The 15,300-nt window shown below is 51.8% G+C and overlaps 1 protein-coding gene across 1 annotated transcript in view; it reads right to left on the reverse strand.

The window, feature by feature from the left end:
- Positions 1–910: 910 nt before the first annotated feature.
- ZAN (zonadhesin) overlaps positions 911–15,300 on the reverse strand; it is a 60,913-nt gene continuing 46,523 nt past the window's right edge. The window contains exons 27-35 of the mRNA XM_017885956.1: positions 11,050–11,261; positions 9,726–9,870; positions 7,707–7,954; positions 6,353–6,482; positions 4,582–4,753; positions 3,086–3,253; positions 2,688–2,827; positions 1,249–1,448; positions 911–1,147 (exon numbers count right to left, since the gene is read on the reverse strand). Of these exons, the coding sequence (XP_017741445.1) occupies positions 911–1,147; positions 1,249–1,448; positions 2,688–2,827; positions 3,086–3,253; positions 4,582–4,753; positions 6,353–6,482; positions 7,707–7,954; positions 9,726–9,870; positions 11,050–11,261 (1,652 nt within the window). The remainder of the gene's footprint in view (positions 1,148–1,248; positions 1,449–2,687; positions 2,828–3,085; positions 3,254–4,581; positions 4,754–6,352; positions 6,483–7,706; positions 7,955–9,725; positions 9,871–11,049; positions 11,262–15,300) is intronic.

Here is a 15,300-nt window from a genome sequence, read left to right on the forward strand (position 1 = left end):
TTTTTTTGAGACGGAGTCTCACACTGTCGCCCAGGCTGGAGTGCAGTGGCGCGATCTCGGCTCACTGCAAGCTCCACCTCCCGGGTTCACACCATTCTCCTGCCTCAGCCTCCCAAGTAGCTGGGACTATAGGCGCCCACCACCACGCTTGGCTAATTTTTGTATTTTTTTAGTAGAGATGGGGTTTCACCGTGTTAGCCAGGATGGTCTCAATCTCCTGACCTTGTGATCCACCTGCCTCAGCCTCCCAAAGTGCTGGGATTACAAGCGTGAGCCACCGCGCACCGGCCCTTCGAAACTCTTTTATCTCTTCTTTCCTCTCTTCCTCTCTCCCTCCCTCTGTCTCTTCTCCCCTCCTCTCCCCTCCTTTCCCTCCCTTCCTTTCCTCCTCTCCCCTTCCCTCCCCATCTCCCTTCTCTTCTCTTCTGTTTTGAGACAGGATCTCACTCTGTCACCCAGGCTGGAGTGCAGTGGCACAATTATAGCTCACTGTAGCCTCAATTTCTTGGGCTCAAGTGATCTTCCCACCTCAGCTTTCCAAGTAGCTGAGACTACAGGAGTGCACCACCACACCCAGCTCTTTTTTTCTTTAATGTTTAGTAGAGACGATGTCTCCCCATATTGCCCAGGCTAATCTTGAACTCCTGAGCTCAAAGCAATTCTCCCACTTCACCTCAGAAAATGCTGGGATTATAGGCACGAGTCACCCACGCCCGGCAGGAAACTGCTTAACCTCTCTGAACTCCATGTTTGTTATGTATAAATTAGAAGTCCTGTGCTAACCACCAGGGCTGAAGGAGATAATGGGAAGGAATGCTAGGGAAGGATTGGGCAGGTCGTGGATGCTTAGGGAAGGGGAGATCTTTGTCCTTTGTCTCTCCCTACAAAGGCAGGGACAGACGTCCTGAAATCAATGTGGAAGAGTCCCCAGGACAAAGGGACGATCCTTGGTCCATGGATGCCCCAGGGCATGGGGCAGCTTGGAACCAGGCAGGGGTGCAGGTTCACCTGGAAAGCAGCCTCGGGTGTGGTTCCCCAGGGTGCAGACCTCCCCCTCTCTGCAGCTGAATGGCTCGCACAGCAGGATCCGTGAGCTGGCACAGGTGCAGCGCTGAGAGCAGTCCTCAGTCACAAAGCTGCTGCCCAGCTAGAAAGGGGAGGGGTCAGGAGGAGACGTTCCGGTTCCATCCCTGGTCTGGCTCTCCTTGGCACCTCTGTTCCCCGGGGCCTCCCGCTGCCAGCCCGGACCTGGTAGTAGATGCCATTGCTGGTGCAACCACAGTCAGCCAGCGGGAGGCTCTGGGTGCCGCTGTAGGCATAGCCTGGGATGCTGGCACAGCCTTCCACGCAGGGGCCTTCGCAGTCCCCGGGGTCCGGCAGGTTGGCACAGGACGCTGGGCAGGGTGTCATACAGCTCTGATACATGGTACCTGCTGGACACTCCATGGCTGCGGGGACAATCGTGGTCAGAAGCTGGCTGGGGCTGGGCAGGCAAACTCAGAGTAGGCTGGACGCAGTGGCTCACACCTGTAATCCCAACACTTTGGGAGGATGAGGCAGGTGGATCACGTGAGGTCAGGAGTTCAAGACCAGCCTGGCCAACATGGTGAAATCCCATCTCTGCTAAAAATACAAAAATGAGCCAGGCATGGTGGCGGGCACCTGAAATCCCAGCTACTCGGGAGGCTGAGACAGGAGAATCACTTGAACCCGGGAGGCAGAGGTTGCAGTGAGCCAAGATCGCGCTGTTGCACTCCAGCCTGGGCGACAAAGAGCAAAACTCCGTCTCAAACGACAACAACAAAAACACTCAGAGTTGCTTATAGGCAAGAAGCCAGAACGCGTGGGAGCTTCATCTAGGGTCTTTTTTTCTTTTTCTTTTTCTTTTTTGAGATGGAGTCTCACTCTGTTGCCCAGGCTGGAGTGCCTAGGCTGGCGTTATCACAGCTCACTGCAGCCTCCAACTCCTGGGTTCCCGTGATCCTCCCACCTCAGCTTCCCTGGTGACTGGAGCTATAGTCATGCACCACCACACCTGGCTAATTTGTTTACAATTTTTATAGAGATGGGGTCTCACTGTGTTGCCCAAACTGGTCTCAAACTCTTGGCTTCAATTGATCCTCCTGCCTCAGGCTCCCAAAGTGGTGAAGCTACAGGTGTGAGCTACCACAACCAGCCTGTCTAGTCTTTTCTTTTTCTTTCTTTCTTTTTTCTTTTTCTTTCTTTCTTTTCTTTTCTTTTCTTTTTTAAATAGGATGTTGCTCTGTTGCCCAGGCTGGGGTGCAGTGGTGCAGTCATGGTTCACTGCAGCCTGGGACTCCTGGGCTCAAGCCATCCTCCAGCCTCGGCCTCCCAAAGCACTGGGATTATAGGTGTGAGCCACCATGCCCAGCCCATCCAGGGTCTTTTTGTCTGCAGCATTAGAGCATTTGAAGGAACTGGTTGAGCAGAGGTGGACCTTGGCAGGAAGGGGTGGGATGTGGGATGGGGTTGGGAGGCTCCCAGGTAGGGGTAGAGAAGGAGGCAAGCTGTTGGTTGTGCTGACTTGGACCTAGGACTAAGACAGAAATTCGAGCGATGCTGAGACTAAGACAGAAAGTCCGAGATGAGGCAGTGGTGGGAAGAGTGTTCAGCAGAGGTGGATGGCAGAGGGGTCAGGGTAGGCACGGGGAGGGGCAGCGCCTCACCGCAGAGGGTGCGGTCCCGCCAGCCAGCCAGGACAGTGCCCGCCTCTTGGCAGAGGATGGCGTACCCACTGAGGACCTGGCAGCGCAGCTCCTCTTGCTCTCTTGGGTCCTGAGTGGAGCACAGATCCAGCATGCAGTGCCTGGGGCGGAGAGGGGGCAGGAATGGTGCAGTCAGAGTTTGGGGAGGTGAGGAGACCCACCCCTGCAGAAGAGAACCTGGAACCCCAAATTGAAAGACATCAGTTGGTGTCCAGGGAGGGTCACAAGGAAATGAGGCCACAGGGAGAACGGAGGAGTGAACCACACAGAGCTTGGGTCAGGAAGTGGGCAGGAGGCCCCAGGGAAAGACCAGAGCAGGCACCTGGGCCATTCCCGCAAGTCCTGGGCCCATGACTCACTCCTGGAAGGGCTCTGCAGCCACTGTCTGGTGACAGGCAGCAAATGGGCCCTGGGGGTCTGCCAGCACCCTACAGGCCTGGGTGCTGTTGCTCGCCAGCTGCTCTGGGCTACATTCGGACACGTGGAAGCTCAGTTCCACCCCTCGTCTTTCCTCCACTGGTATAGCCCTGCAGCAGAGACAGCCACTGGGTCAGGTGAGGCCCCGAGGAAGGTGAAGTGGGGGAAGAAGAAGAACAACTGATTAGCCGGGTGTGGTGGTGCCTGCCTGGAGTCCCAGCTACTCGGGAGACTGAGGCAGGAGGATACTTGAGCCCAGGAGGTGGAGGCTGCAGTGAGCCAAGATCACGCCACTGTACTCCAATCTGGGTAACAGAGCAAGACCCCATCTCTAAAAAATCTATTTTAGGCCGGGCGCGGTGGCTCAAGCCTGTAATCCCAGCACTTTGGGAGGCCGAGACGGGCGGATCACGAGGTCAGGAGATCGAGACCATCCTGGCTACACCGCGCCTGGCCAAAATAACATGTTTAAATGAAATAAATATTTTTACATCACACTTGTATGAAAAAGCCTTAAGGGGCCGGGCGCAGTGGCTCAAGCCTGTAATCCCAGCACTTTGGGAGGCCGAGACGGGCGGATCACGAGGTCAGAAGATCGAGACCATCCTGGCTAACATGGTGAAACCCCGTCTCTACTAAAAAATACAAAAAACTAGCCGGGTGAGGTGGCGGGCGCCTGTAGTCCCAGCTACTCGGGAGGCTGAGGCAGGAGAATGGCGTAAACCCGGGAGGCGGAGCTTGCAGTGAGCTGAGATCCGGCCACTGCACTCCAGCCTGGGCGACAGAGAGAGACTCCAACTCAAAAAAAAAAAAAAAAAAATCTATTTTAAAAAAAGAAATAAGAAATGGGGCTGAGTGTGGTGGCTCACACCTGTAATCCCAGCACTTTGGGAGGCCAAAGTGGGCGGATCCCTTGAGGTCAGGAGTTCGAGACCAGTATGGTCAACATGGTGAAACCGCATCTCTACTAAAAATACGAACATTAGCCGAGAGTGTGGTCCCAGCTACTCAGGAGACTAAGGCACAAGAATCACTTGAAATTGGGAGGCAGAGGTTGCAGTGAGCTGAGATCATGCCACTGCACTCCAGCCTGGGTGACAGAGGAAGAAGAAGGAGGAAAAGGGGGAGGAGGAGGAAGAGAAAAAGAAGGAGGAGGAAGAGGACGAGGAGGAGGAGAAAGAAGGAAGAAGGAAAAAAAGAAAGAAGAAGAAGAACTGGGAAGGCAGGCTGAGGGCAGAGCAGGGGCACAGAGTGGGATTTCCATTGAGCGGGTGTCCCCAGAGTCAGGTGAGAGGGAATGACGGAATTGGGAGGATCCAGGCCTCTCTGCACCCTCTCCTTGGAGTTTCATCCTCTGCTAAGGACAGGAGGGCTAACGGCCACTGTGCACAGACACTGTTGTTCACCTCCCCAGCCTCATCCCTTCCAGGCCACGCACCTGGGCAATCGGAGGAGGACGTCCTCGGTCTTCACCTCCCAGCTGTTGCCAAAGGTGTTGAGGTTCTGGGTCAGGGCGCCACTGGGCAGCATCATGTCATTCTTGCGGTTCTTGTCATAGTTTCCACACAGGCCACGCACGAGCCCCTCGTACATGCTGGGTAGGGAGATCACTGTGGGAGGAAGGGGGCCCCCAGAAGTGAGACTCCTCACTCTTTTTTTTTTTTTTTTTTTTCTGAGACAGAGTCTTGCTCTGTTGCCCAGGCTGGAGTGCAGTGGCGTGATCTTGGCTCACTGCAACCTCCGCCTCCCAGTTTCAAGCGATTCTCGTGGCTCAGCCTCCCAAGTAGCTAGGACTACAGGCACACACCATCATGCCCGGCTAATTTTTGTATTTTTAGTAGAGACGGTGTTTCACCATGTTGGCCAAACTGGTCTAGAACTCCTGACCTCAAGTGATCTGCCCGCCTCGGCCTCCCAGAGTACTGGGATTACAGGCATGAGCACTGCAACCAGCCCTTACTCTTTTTATTTAATTAACTTTTTTTTTTTTTTGAGACAGAGTCTTGCTCTGTTGCCCAGGCTGGAGTGTGGTGGCATGATCTCCGCTCACTGCAAGCTCTGCTTCACAGGTTCACTCCATTCTCCTGCCTCAGCCTCCCAAGTAGCTGGGACTACAGGCACCCGCCAACACGCCCGGCTAATTTTTTGTATTTTTAGTAGAGACGGGGTCTCACCGTGTTAGCCAGGATGGTCTCGATCTCCTGACCTCGTGATCCGCCTGCCTCAGCCTCCCAAAGTGCTGGAATTATAGGCATGAGCCACCGCGCCCGGCCTTAATTAACTTTTTTTTAAAGCAGGTCTTGCTCTGTTGCCCAGGCTGGAGTACAGTGGCTCAATCATGGCTTACTGCAGCCTCCAACTCCTGGGCTCAAGTGATCCTCTCTCCTCAGCCTTTCCAGTAGCTGGGACTACAGGTGTGCACAACCACATCCAGCTAATTTTTTATTTTTATTTTTTTTAGAGATGGGGTCTTGCTATGTTTGCCCAGCCTGGTCTCGAATGCCTGGCCTCAAGTGATCCTCCCGTCTCAGCATCTCCAGTTCCAGAATCTGGGATTACAGGCATGCACCAACATACCTGTCTCATTTAAATTTTTTTTTTTTTTTTTTTTTGAGACAGAGTTTTGCTCTTGTCACTTAGGCTGGAGTGCAGTTGTACCATCTCAGCTCACTGCAACCTTCGCCTCCCATGTTCAAGTGATTCTCCTGCCTCAGCCTCCCAAGTAGCTGGGATTACAGGCCTCCACCACCACACCCAGCTAATTTTGTATTTTAGTAGAGATGGGGTTTCACCATGTTGGCTAGGCTGGTCTTGAACTCCTGACCTTAGGTGATAGGCCTGCCTCAGCCTCCCAAAGTGCTGGGATTACAGGCGTGAGCCACTGCGCGTGGCCTTTAAACAGTTTTTTTGTAGAGACGGGGGTCTCACTATGTTCCCCAGGCTGGTCTTGAGCTTTTGACCTCAAGCGATCCTCCCACCTTAGCTTCCCAGAGCTCTGGGATTACAGGCCGGTGCCACAGCGCCTGGCCAATACTCTGCCCTCTGCTCTCCACCTGTTCTCACCCCACCTCCCCCTGGTCCTCCTGTGGAGCTGGGTGCCCCACTACCGGGCCGAGTCCTTTCACCAGGATTTGCCTGTCTTAGACAGGATTTTCCCTCCCACTTCTCAGAAACGGCCCTTCTGCTCTGCTTTCCCCTCTCTCTGGTACCTGCATTTTTCCTTCCACCGAAACTGATGACCAGCTCAAAGTCGGTGACCAGGTAGAGGCGTTGGCCCCGCAGGGTGACCCTCAGGTGCTCATTCGGCCTGTAGGGGACAGCCATCTTCTGGTTGTTGACCTAAAAAGGGAAGACAGGAGCCACAGGGAGGGCTGAATCCACCTGATCTGCTGCCGTTTCCTGGCTGGGCTTTGCTTTTCCCAGTCATCTCCATACGTCTCCGTGCAGACAGTGGAATAAGATACCCCAGTGGGCTTTGCTATTCATGTGGCAGAAGTTTCTGGGAGGTCCGCCCCCTTCCCAGCCCAAGTCCTTCCTTGCAAAAAATTGGTGCAGTGAGGCTGGGCGTGGTGGCTCACGCCTGTAATCTCGGCACTTCGGGAGGCCAAGGTGGGCAGATCACTTGAGGTCAGGAGTTCCAGGCCAGCCTGGCCAACATGGAGAAACCGCATCTCTACTAAAAATACAAAAATTAACCGGACATGGTGACGCATGCCTGTAATCCCAGCATTTTGAGAGGCTGAGGCAGGCGGATCACTTGAGGTCAGGAGTTCCAGACCAGCTTGGCCAACATGGGGAAACCGTGTCTCTACTAAAAATACAAAACCCCATCTTGCCGGGTGTGGTGGTGCACGCCTGTAGTCCCAGCTACTAGGGAGGTTGAGGCAGGAGAATCACTTGAACCTTGGAGGTGAGGTTGCAGTGAGCTGAGATGGTGCCACTGCACTCCAGCCTGGGCGACAGAGCGAGACTCTGTCTCAAGAAATAAAAATACATTGGTATAGTGGATGCCATTGGTTCTTCAGCCCAGGATTGACCTTCACACACCTCATGCTCTGTCCTCCTCCTCCTCCTCTCTTCCTCTTGTCTCTTGCCAGCCTCCGCTGCCTCCCCACATGACGAGAGCTTGTTGCTGAATTTGTTTTTGGTTTTGAGACAGTTTCTCTCTGTCACCTAGGCTAAAGTGCAGTGGCAAGATCTTGGCTCACTGCAGCCTCAAACTCCTGGGCGCAAGAGATCCTCCAGCCTCAGCCTGTCCAATAGCTGGAACTACAGGTATGCGCCCCCATACCCAGCTCATTTTAAATTTTTTGCAGAGATGTGGGGTCTTGCTATGTTGCCCAGGCTGGTCTTGAACTCCTGGGCTCAAGTGATCCTCCCATCTTAGCCTCCTGAGTAGCTGAGATTACAGGCATGAACTACTGCGTCCTGCTGACTCTGATTTTACAACCATCCCAACCGTCACAAACGTCCCAGGGAACAGGGATCTCTGACTTCTACTCCAGGTGGCCTACCTGGTCCACCTGCCTCCCCACACCCACCAGGCCCTGGCCCAGCTCTTACCACAAGCTCCAGACCAGCTTGGAGCTGCACTTTATAGCCATAGACGGTGGTAATCACTTCTTGCAAGAAGGTGGAGCTCCTGCGCGGATCCATCTTGTTGCGTCCCTCCACGAGGAGGGGCTCCACTCCCTCAGGCAGTACATCCACAGTCTTGATCAGAACATAGGTCATGCGGCCCTGGAAGCGGTAGCTGAAGCCGTCAAACGTGAGGTAATGGGGGTCCCCGTAGACTGAGCATTGTTCAGACTCTGCGAAGAAGTCAAACAGTGAGAAGGGGCCGGGCGCAGTGACTCATGCCTGTAATCCCAGAACTTTGGGAGGCCAAGGCGGGTGGATGACCTGAGGTCAGGAGTTTGAGACCCGCCTAGCCAACATGGCAAAACCCTGTCTCTACTGAAAATACGAAAATTAGCTGGGTATGGTGGGTGCGTGCCTGTAATCCCAGCTACTTGGTAGTTCTCTACTGGGCAAGAGAATTGCTTGAACCTGGGAGGCGGAGGTTGCAGTGAGTGCCAAGATCACACCACTGCACTCCAGTCTGGGCGACAGAGTGAGACACCATCTCAAAAAAAAAACCAAAAAACAAAACAAAAGACTGAGAAGGGACTCTGCCCAGGTGTAACGGTCCCCAGAGTCCCTCCCCTACGGTGACATCCCCTGTGGCCACCCTCTTAGGCTCAGACTCCCTGGATCCTTTCTTTTCTCTTTTTTTCTTTTTTTTCGAGACAGGATCTTATTCTGTCACCCAGACTGGAGTGCAAGTGGTACAATCATAGCTCACTGCAGCCTCCAACTCCTGGTCTCAAGCAATCCTCTTGCCTCAGCCACCAGAGTAGCTGGGACTTCAGGTGTGCACCACCACCCTCAGTTAATTTTTTTCTTTTTTTAGAAATGGGGGCCACACTACATTGCCCAGGCTGGTCTCGAACTCCTGGCCTCAAGAAATCCTCCCACCTTAGCCTCCCAAAGTCCAAAGTGCTGAGATTACAGGCATAAGCCACCAGGCCTGGTACCTGGACTTTTTTTTTTTCCAATACCTACTGACATTCAATTAAAGGCCCTTTTATTATTATTATTATTATTATTTTTTTTTTTTTTTTGAGGCAAGGTCTCACTCTGTGTCCCAGGCTGGAGTGCAGTGGTGCAGTCATAGCTCACTGCAGCCTCAAACTCCTGAGCTTAAGCAATTCTCCTGCCTCGGCCTCCTGAGTAGCTGGGACTGCAGGCACAAGCCACTATACCTAATTTTTTAAAATTTTAAAATTTTTTGTAGGGACAGGGTCTTCCTATGTTGGCCAGGCTGGTGTTAAACTCCTGGGCTGAAGTGACTCTTCCACCTCAGCCTCCCAAGTACTGGGATTACAGGTGTGAACCACCATGCCCAGCCTCCCTGGATCCTTGATCTTCAACTTTCTCTCTCTCCTGGCCTGATTAAAAACCTTAGAGGGGCCAGGCACAGTGGCTCATGCCTATAATCTCAACACTTTAGGAGGCTGAGGCAGGAGGAACACTTGAGCCCATGAGTTCAAGTCCATCCTGGGCAACATAGCAAGACCCCATCTCTAGGTAAAAAAAAATACCAAAATTGGCTGAGTGTGGTGGTCCATGCCTGTAGTCCCAGCTACTTGGGAGGCTGAGGTGTGAGGATCACTTTTTTCCAGGCATCTGAGATTGCAGAGAGCTATATCATGGTGCCAGTGCACTCCAGCCTGGGCAACAGAGCAAGACCCTGTCTCAAAAAACAAACAAGCAAGCAAACAAAAACCTTGGAGGATCCCCTTGGCCAGTCCCCTCTTTCTGCCCTACAGGTGGAGGGTTCCAGAGAGGATCAGGACCTGGTACATGGCCACAGAGTTGGCAAGAGCCAGACTGGAGGCCAGGCCTCCTGATCCAGTCGCCTGCTCCAACCCCTGACTGTGCTGGGGTTTAGGCTAAGCCCCTTTCCACCCTGCCTCTTCCCCCACCTCAGCCCTGGCCCCAACTGCTCCCCTCTCCATCCTCCCCGGTCGCTCCCCTTACTGTCTGAGACACAATTGCTCTTGCTGTTGTCAGAACTGAGCTGGCAGTGGGACCCAGAGGGGCATCGGAAGTCCCCGCACTGAATGGCTCCTCCTGTGCAGACACACTTCTCCGTGCAACCACGGGAGACCCAGCTTTTGCCCAGCTGTAGAAGTTACAGGAAGAAAAAGAGAGTGAGAAGGGGGCTGGGCGCAGGGGCTCACGCCTGTAATCCCAGCACTTTGGGAGGCCGAGACGGCGGATCACCTGAGGTCAGGAGTTTGTGACGAGCCTGGCCAACCTGGTGAAACCCCTTCTCTACTAAAAACACAAAAATTAGCTGGGCGTGGTGGCACACGCGTGTAATCCCAGCTACTCGAGAGGCTGAGGCAGGAGAATTGCTTGAACCCAGGAGGCAGAGGTTCCAGTGAGCCAAGATCACGCCACTGCACTCCAGCCTGGCAACAGAGTGAGACTCTGTCTCAAAAAAAAAAAAAAAAGGGAAGAGGGAAGGGCCAGTTCTCCTTCCTCTTGCCCCAGCAGCCTAGCCCACCATCTAAATGGTTTAATTGATGCTGGCCAGAGGCAGCCACAGTGTCATGTGAACATCCAAAAGACAACTGTGCGGGCCAAGTGTGGTGGCTCACGCCTGAAATCTTAGCACTTTGGGAGGCCAAGGCAGGCAGATCACTTGAAGTCAGGAGTTCAAGACCAGCCTGGCCAACATGGCGAAACACCATCTCTACTAAAAATACAAAAAGTAGCAGGGCGTGGTGGCGCTTGCCTGTAATCCCAGCTACACAGGAGACTGAGGCAAGAGAATCACTTGAACCCAGGAGGCGGAGGTTGCAGTGAGCAGAGATCATGCCACTGCACTCTAGCCTGCTGGATAATAGAGGGAGACTCCGTCTCAAAAAAAAAAAAAAAAAAAAAAAAAAAAAAAAAAACGAAAACGGCACTGTGTTTGTGCTTGGTGTCTTACATAATGTTGTGCAGGAGGTACTACTGAACCCATTTTACAGATGAGGAAACGGAGATAACAGAGGTCATCTGACTCATCAGTGGCACTATCAGGATTCAATCCTACGTCAGCTTGAAATGAGCCCATGGTCTTTCCACTATACCATGCCACGTGCTCCTTGTTTGGATTCCTCAAATCCAAAACCCAAATCATGTGCCATCAGCCCACACCTGGCTAGAGATCAATGTGCCACTCACACCAGCCTTCACACCCCCGAGCCAGTTGTAAAGTTATGGGTATCCCAGGCGGAGAGAGGTGGAGAAAAGGAGAAAGCACCGCCCTCAAGCTGTGTTGCCTCCAGTCCGACTTCCCATGCCCACTCACAGGGATGGAGCCACCATGGGCATCCTTGCAGCCGCACTGACTTCTGGGGACACACTTGTCCTCACTCAGCACATAGCCGGGCTGACAAATGCAGCCCTCAGCACAGGCAGAGGGGACTTTGGCGCCCTCACACCGGCCATCCAGGTCCCAGCAGGAGGGTGAGCAGGAGGGAAGGCAGTTGGTGTAGCTGCTGTAGGCAGGGCATTCCAGAGCTGTGGGTGAAGGAGACAGTGGGTCACTGGAGAGGGTCACAGGGGAGCCAAGGTGGGCAGGGATTGTAGAAACCAGGCTATGGGTGGATGACCAATAAGGCTTGGGGAGCTTTTTTTTGTTCTTTTGTTATTCATTCAGAAAACATTTACTGAGTATGGGTTGTGTGCCAGGCTTTGGGGGAAAGAAAGGAACAAGTAGCTGGGCACCGTGGCTCACGCCTGTAATCCCAGCACTTTGGGAGGCCGAGGAGGGTGGATCATGAGGTCAGGAGATCGAGACCATCCTGGCCAACATGGTGAAACCCCGTCTCTACTAAAAATACTACAACCGGGTATGTGGCAGGTGCCTGTAGTCCCAGCTACTCAGGAGGCTGAGGCAGGAGAATCGCTTGAACCCGGGAGACAGAGGTTGCAGTGAGCCAAGATCACACTACTGCACTCCAGCCTGGGCGACAGAGCAAGACTGTCTCAAAAAAAAAAAAAAACAAAAAGGAACAAGAATGACTCTCCCAAGTCAGCATGAAGGACTGTGGTCAAACAGTAACTGCAGCATGACCTTGATGTGCATGATCAGTAGGTGTGTTGACAGGCAAGAGTATACAAGGCATGATGGAGGCACAGAGAAGGGAGGTGTTAATTCTGTTGGGGAAGTTAAAGAAAGGCCCTTAAGCAAAAGTAGTGTGAACAAATGGAAATGTATACCATGTTCATGGATAGGAAGGCTCAGCAACATGGTGATTAGTTCTGCCTCAGTGAATGTACACATTTAATGTGATCTCAATAAAATATACCAAAAATATTTTTTATGGGGGGGGCGGGGTGCAGAGACAGAGTCTCTCTCTGACACCCAGGAGCGATCTTGGCTCATTGCAGCCTCTGCCTCCCCAGTTCCAGAGATTCTCCTACTTCAGCCTCCCAGGTAGCTGGGATTACAGGTATGCACTACCACGCCAGGCTAATTTTTATATTTTTAGTAGAGATGGGGTTTCACCATGTTGGCCAGGTTGGTCTCAAACTCCTGACCTCAGGTGATCCTCCCACATTGGCCTCCCAAAGTGCTAGGATTACAGGCGTGAGCCACCGCACCCAGCCACCAAAAGTATTTTATATGTGTGTGTGTGCTTTTTTTTTTTTTTTTAGATGGAGTCTCACGTCAGCGCCCAGGCTGGAGTGCGCGAGTGCGTGATCTTGGCTCACTGCAATCTCCGCCTCCTGGGTTCACGCGACTATTCTCCTGCCTTGGTCCCGAGTAGCTGGGACTACAGGCGCCACCACTTATGCCCGGCTAATTTTTTTGTATTTTGCAGTAGGAGACAGGGTTTTCACCCATGTTAGCCAGCGTATGGTTTTGATCTCCTGACCTCGTGATCCGCCCGTCTCGGGGCCCCCCAAAGTGCTGGGATTACAGGCGTGAGCCAGCCGCACCCCAGCCCAAACGTGTGTGTGCTTTAATAGGACAACGGATGATTTCGAAGTTGAGCTGAAGACATAAGCAAACCAGGAAAGCCAAGGGAAATCCCTAAAAAAAAAAAAAGAGCCATCAGTGGTAAATTCCCTCGCATAAGTCAACGTTTATTTTATTTTATTTTTATTTATTTATTTATTTTTTTGAGACAAAGTTTCACTCTTTTCACCCTGGCTGGAGTGCAATGGCACAATCTCGGCTCACTGCAACCTCCACCTCCTGGGTTCAAGCAATTCTCCTGCCTCAGCCTCCTGAGTAGCTGGAATTACAGGCACATACCACCACACCCAGCTAATTTTTGTATTTTTAGTAGGGACAGGGTTTCACCATGTTGGCCAGACTGGTCTCAAACTCCTGACCTCAGGTGATCCGCCCACCTCGGCCTCCCAAAGTGCTGGGATTACAGGCATAAGCTACTGTGCCCAGTCCAAAGCTCATTTTAAATTTTCAATGATTACGACTTTGTGTTACTGTTACATACAAATACAGATGAACCAATAGAACAGAGGAGAAAGCTCAGATAAGGATCCAAATATATATGGGAATTTAGTAGAAGATAAAGTGTGGAATCTCAGTCCCTGGGCAAAGACAGATTCGTCATTTAATAATGTTGGAACAGCTGGCTAGCCTTCTGGAGAAAAACAGAAACAAAGTTGATTCACACCTCATTTTACACATCAGGATAAATCCTCATGGGTCAAAAACTTAATATACACCAAAAAACAAAACAAAACAAAAAAAAACCTCACTTAAATATAGAAAAAAGAACCCATAAAAGTTCTAGAGCAGGCCGGACATGGTGGCTCACGCCTGTAACCCCAGCACTTGGGGAGGACGAGGCAGGCAGATCACTTGAGGCCAGGAGTTTGAGACCAGCCGGGCCAACATGGTGAAACCCCATCTCTACTAAAAATACAAAAAAATTAGCTAGGCGTAGTGGGGGGCACCTGTAATCCCAGCTACTCGGAAGGCTGAGGCAGGAGAATTGCTTGAATCTGGGAGGCGAAGGCTGCAGTGATCTGGGATCGCACCACTGCAGCCTGGGCCACAGAGCGAGACTCCATCTCAAACAAACAAAATTTCTAGAGCAAAGAATCAGCAAACTCTTTTGTAGCTTCTGTGCAGCTCGCATTTATCGCTATTGCTCAAGATGCAGAAGACATAAAACAAGATTAATATATTTGACCCCATAAAAATTTTTTTCCTGCATGGAAAAGAAAAAAGCCAAACGATGAAAACAAAAAGGACTGGAAAACTTTGTGTAACTCAGAGCACTAATAAAGGTCTACTTTCCATAATAGATAAAGGACTTGCATGAAATAGTTCAATAAAGACCAATGACTCAGTGGAAAAATGGTGACTGGCTATGAGCAGATAGTTTACAGAAAGGGAAATTCAAAGGGTTCCTAAGTATATGAAAAAATGTCCAATCTCACTCATAATAAAAACTCAAATTAAGACTTGTTATTTTTCATGACCAGGCGCAGTGGCTCACGCCTGTAATCCTAGCACTTTGGGAGGCTTGAGCCAGGTGGATCACCTGAGGTGAGGAGTTCAAGACCAGCCTGGCCAAAATAGTGAAACCCCGTCTCTACTAAAAATACAAAAATTAGCTGGGCCTGGTGGAACATGCCAGTAATCCCAGCTACTCGGAGGCTGAGGCAGGAGAATCACTGGAACCTGGGAGGCAGAGGTTGCAGTGAGCCGAGATCATGCCACTGCACTCCAGCCTGAGCTACAGTGAAACTCAAAAAAAAAAAAAAAAAAGAAAGAAAAGAAAAGAAAAAAAAAGGTATGGCAATATCAAATAAAAACTCAGGCTTATAGCTTATTCCAAACAAACAAAACAAAAAACAATCAGAGGGTCTGGTCACACTGGACCCACGGTGATGCCCACCAGCTGTGGGGCAGCTGAGCAGAGGCCCCATTCTGTACAGGACCTGTGCGCTGCGTTCACCCTGACCCTCCAGCCAGCTCAGGCTGCCGTGCTCATGTTGCCTCCACTGGCCCTGAGAAGCTCGCAGCGCCCCCTGCACCTCTGCTTTGCTCCTAGAATGAGAGAGTGCGTTAAAGAAAAATAAACCTTCTTGGCCAGGCGCGGTGGCTGACGCCTGTAATCCCAGCACTTTGGGAGGCCAAGGCGGGCGAATCACGAGGTCAAGAGATCGAGACCATCCTGGCCAACGTAGTGAAACCCCATCTGTACTAAAAATACAAAAATTAGCTGGTGTAGTGGTACACTCCAGCCTGGGTGACAGAGAGAGACCCTGTCTCAAAAAAAAAATTTTGACAGAGTTTTGCTCCTTTTTGCCCAGGCTGGAGTGCAATGTCACCATCTCGGCTCACTGCAACCTCTGCCTCCCAGGTTCAAGCCATTCTCCTGCTTCAGCCTCCCGAGTAGCTGGGATTACGGCATGTGCCACCACGCCCAGCTAATTTTGTGTTTTTAGTGGGATGGGGTTTCACCATGTTGGCCAGGCTGATCTCGAACTCCTGACCTCAGGTGATCCACCCACCTTGGCCTCCCCAAGTGCTGGGACTAAAGGCGTGAGCCACTATACCCAGCAAAAAAAA

The sequence above is a fragment of the Rhinopithecus bieti genome, unplaced genomic scaffold, assembly GCF_001698545.2.
Source record: "Rhinopithecus bieti isolate Rb0 unplaced genomic scaffold, ASM169854v2 scaffold_14454, whole genome shotgun sequence".
Classification (NCBI taxonomy): domain Eukaryota; kingdom Metazoa; phylum Chordata; class Mammalia; order Primates; family Cercopithecidae; genus Rhinopithecus; species Rhinopithecus bieti.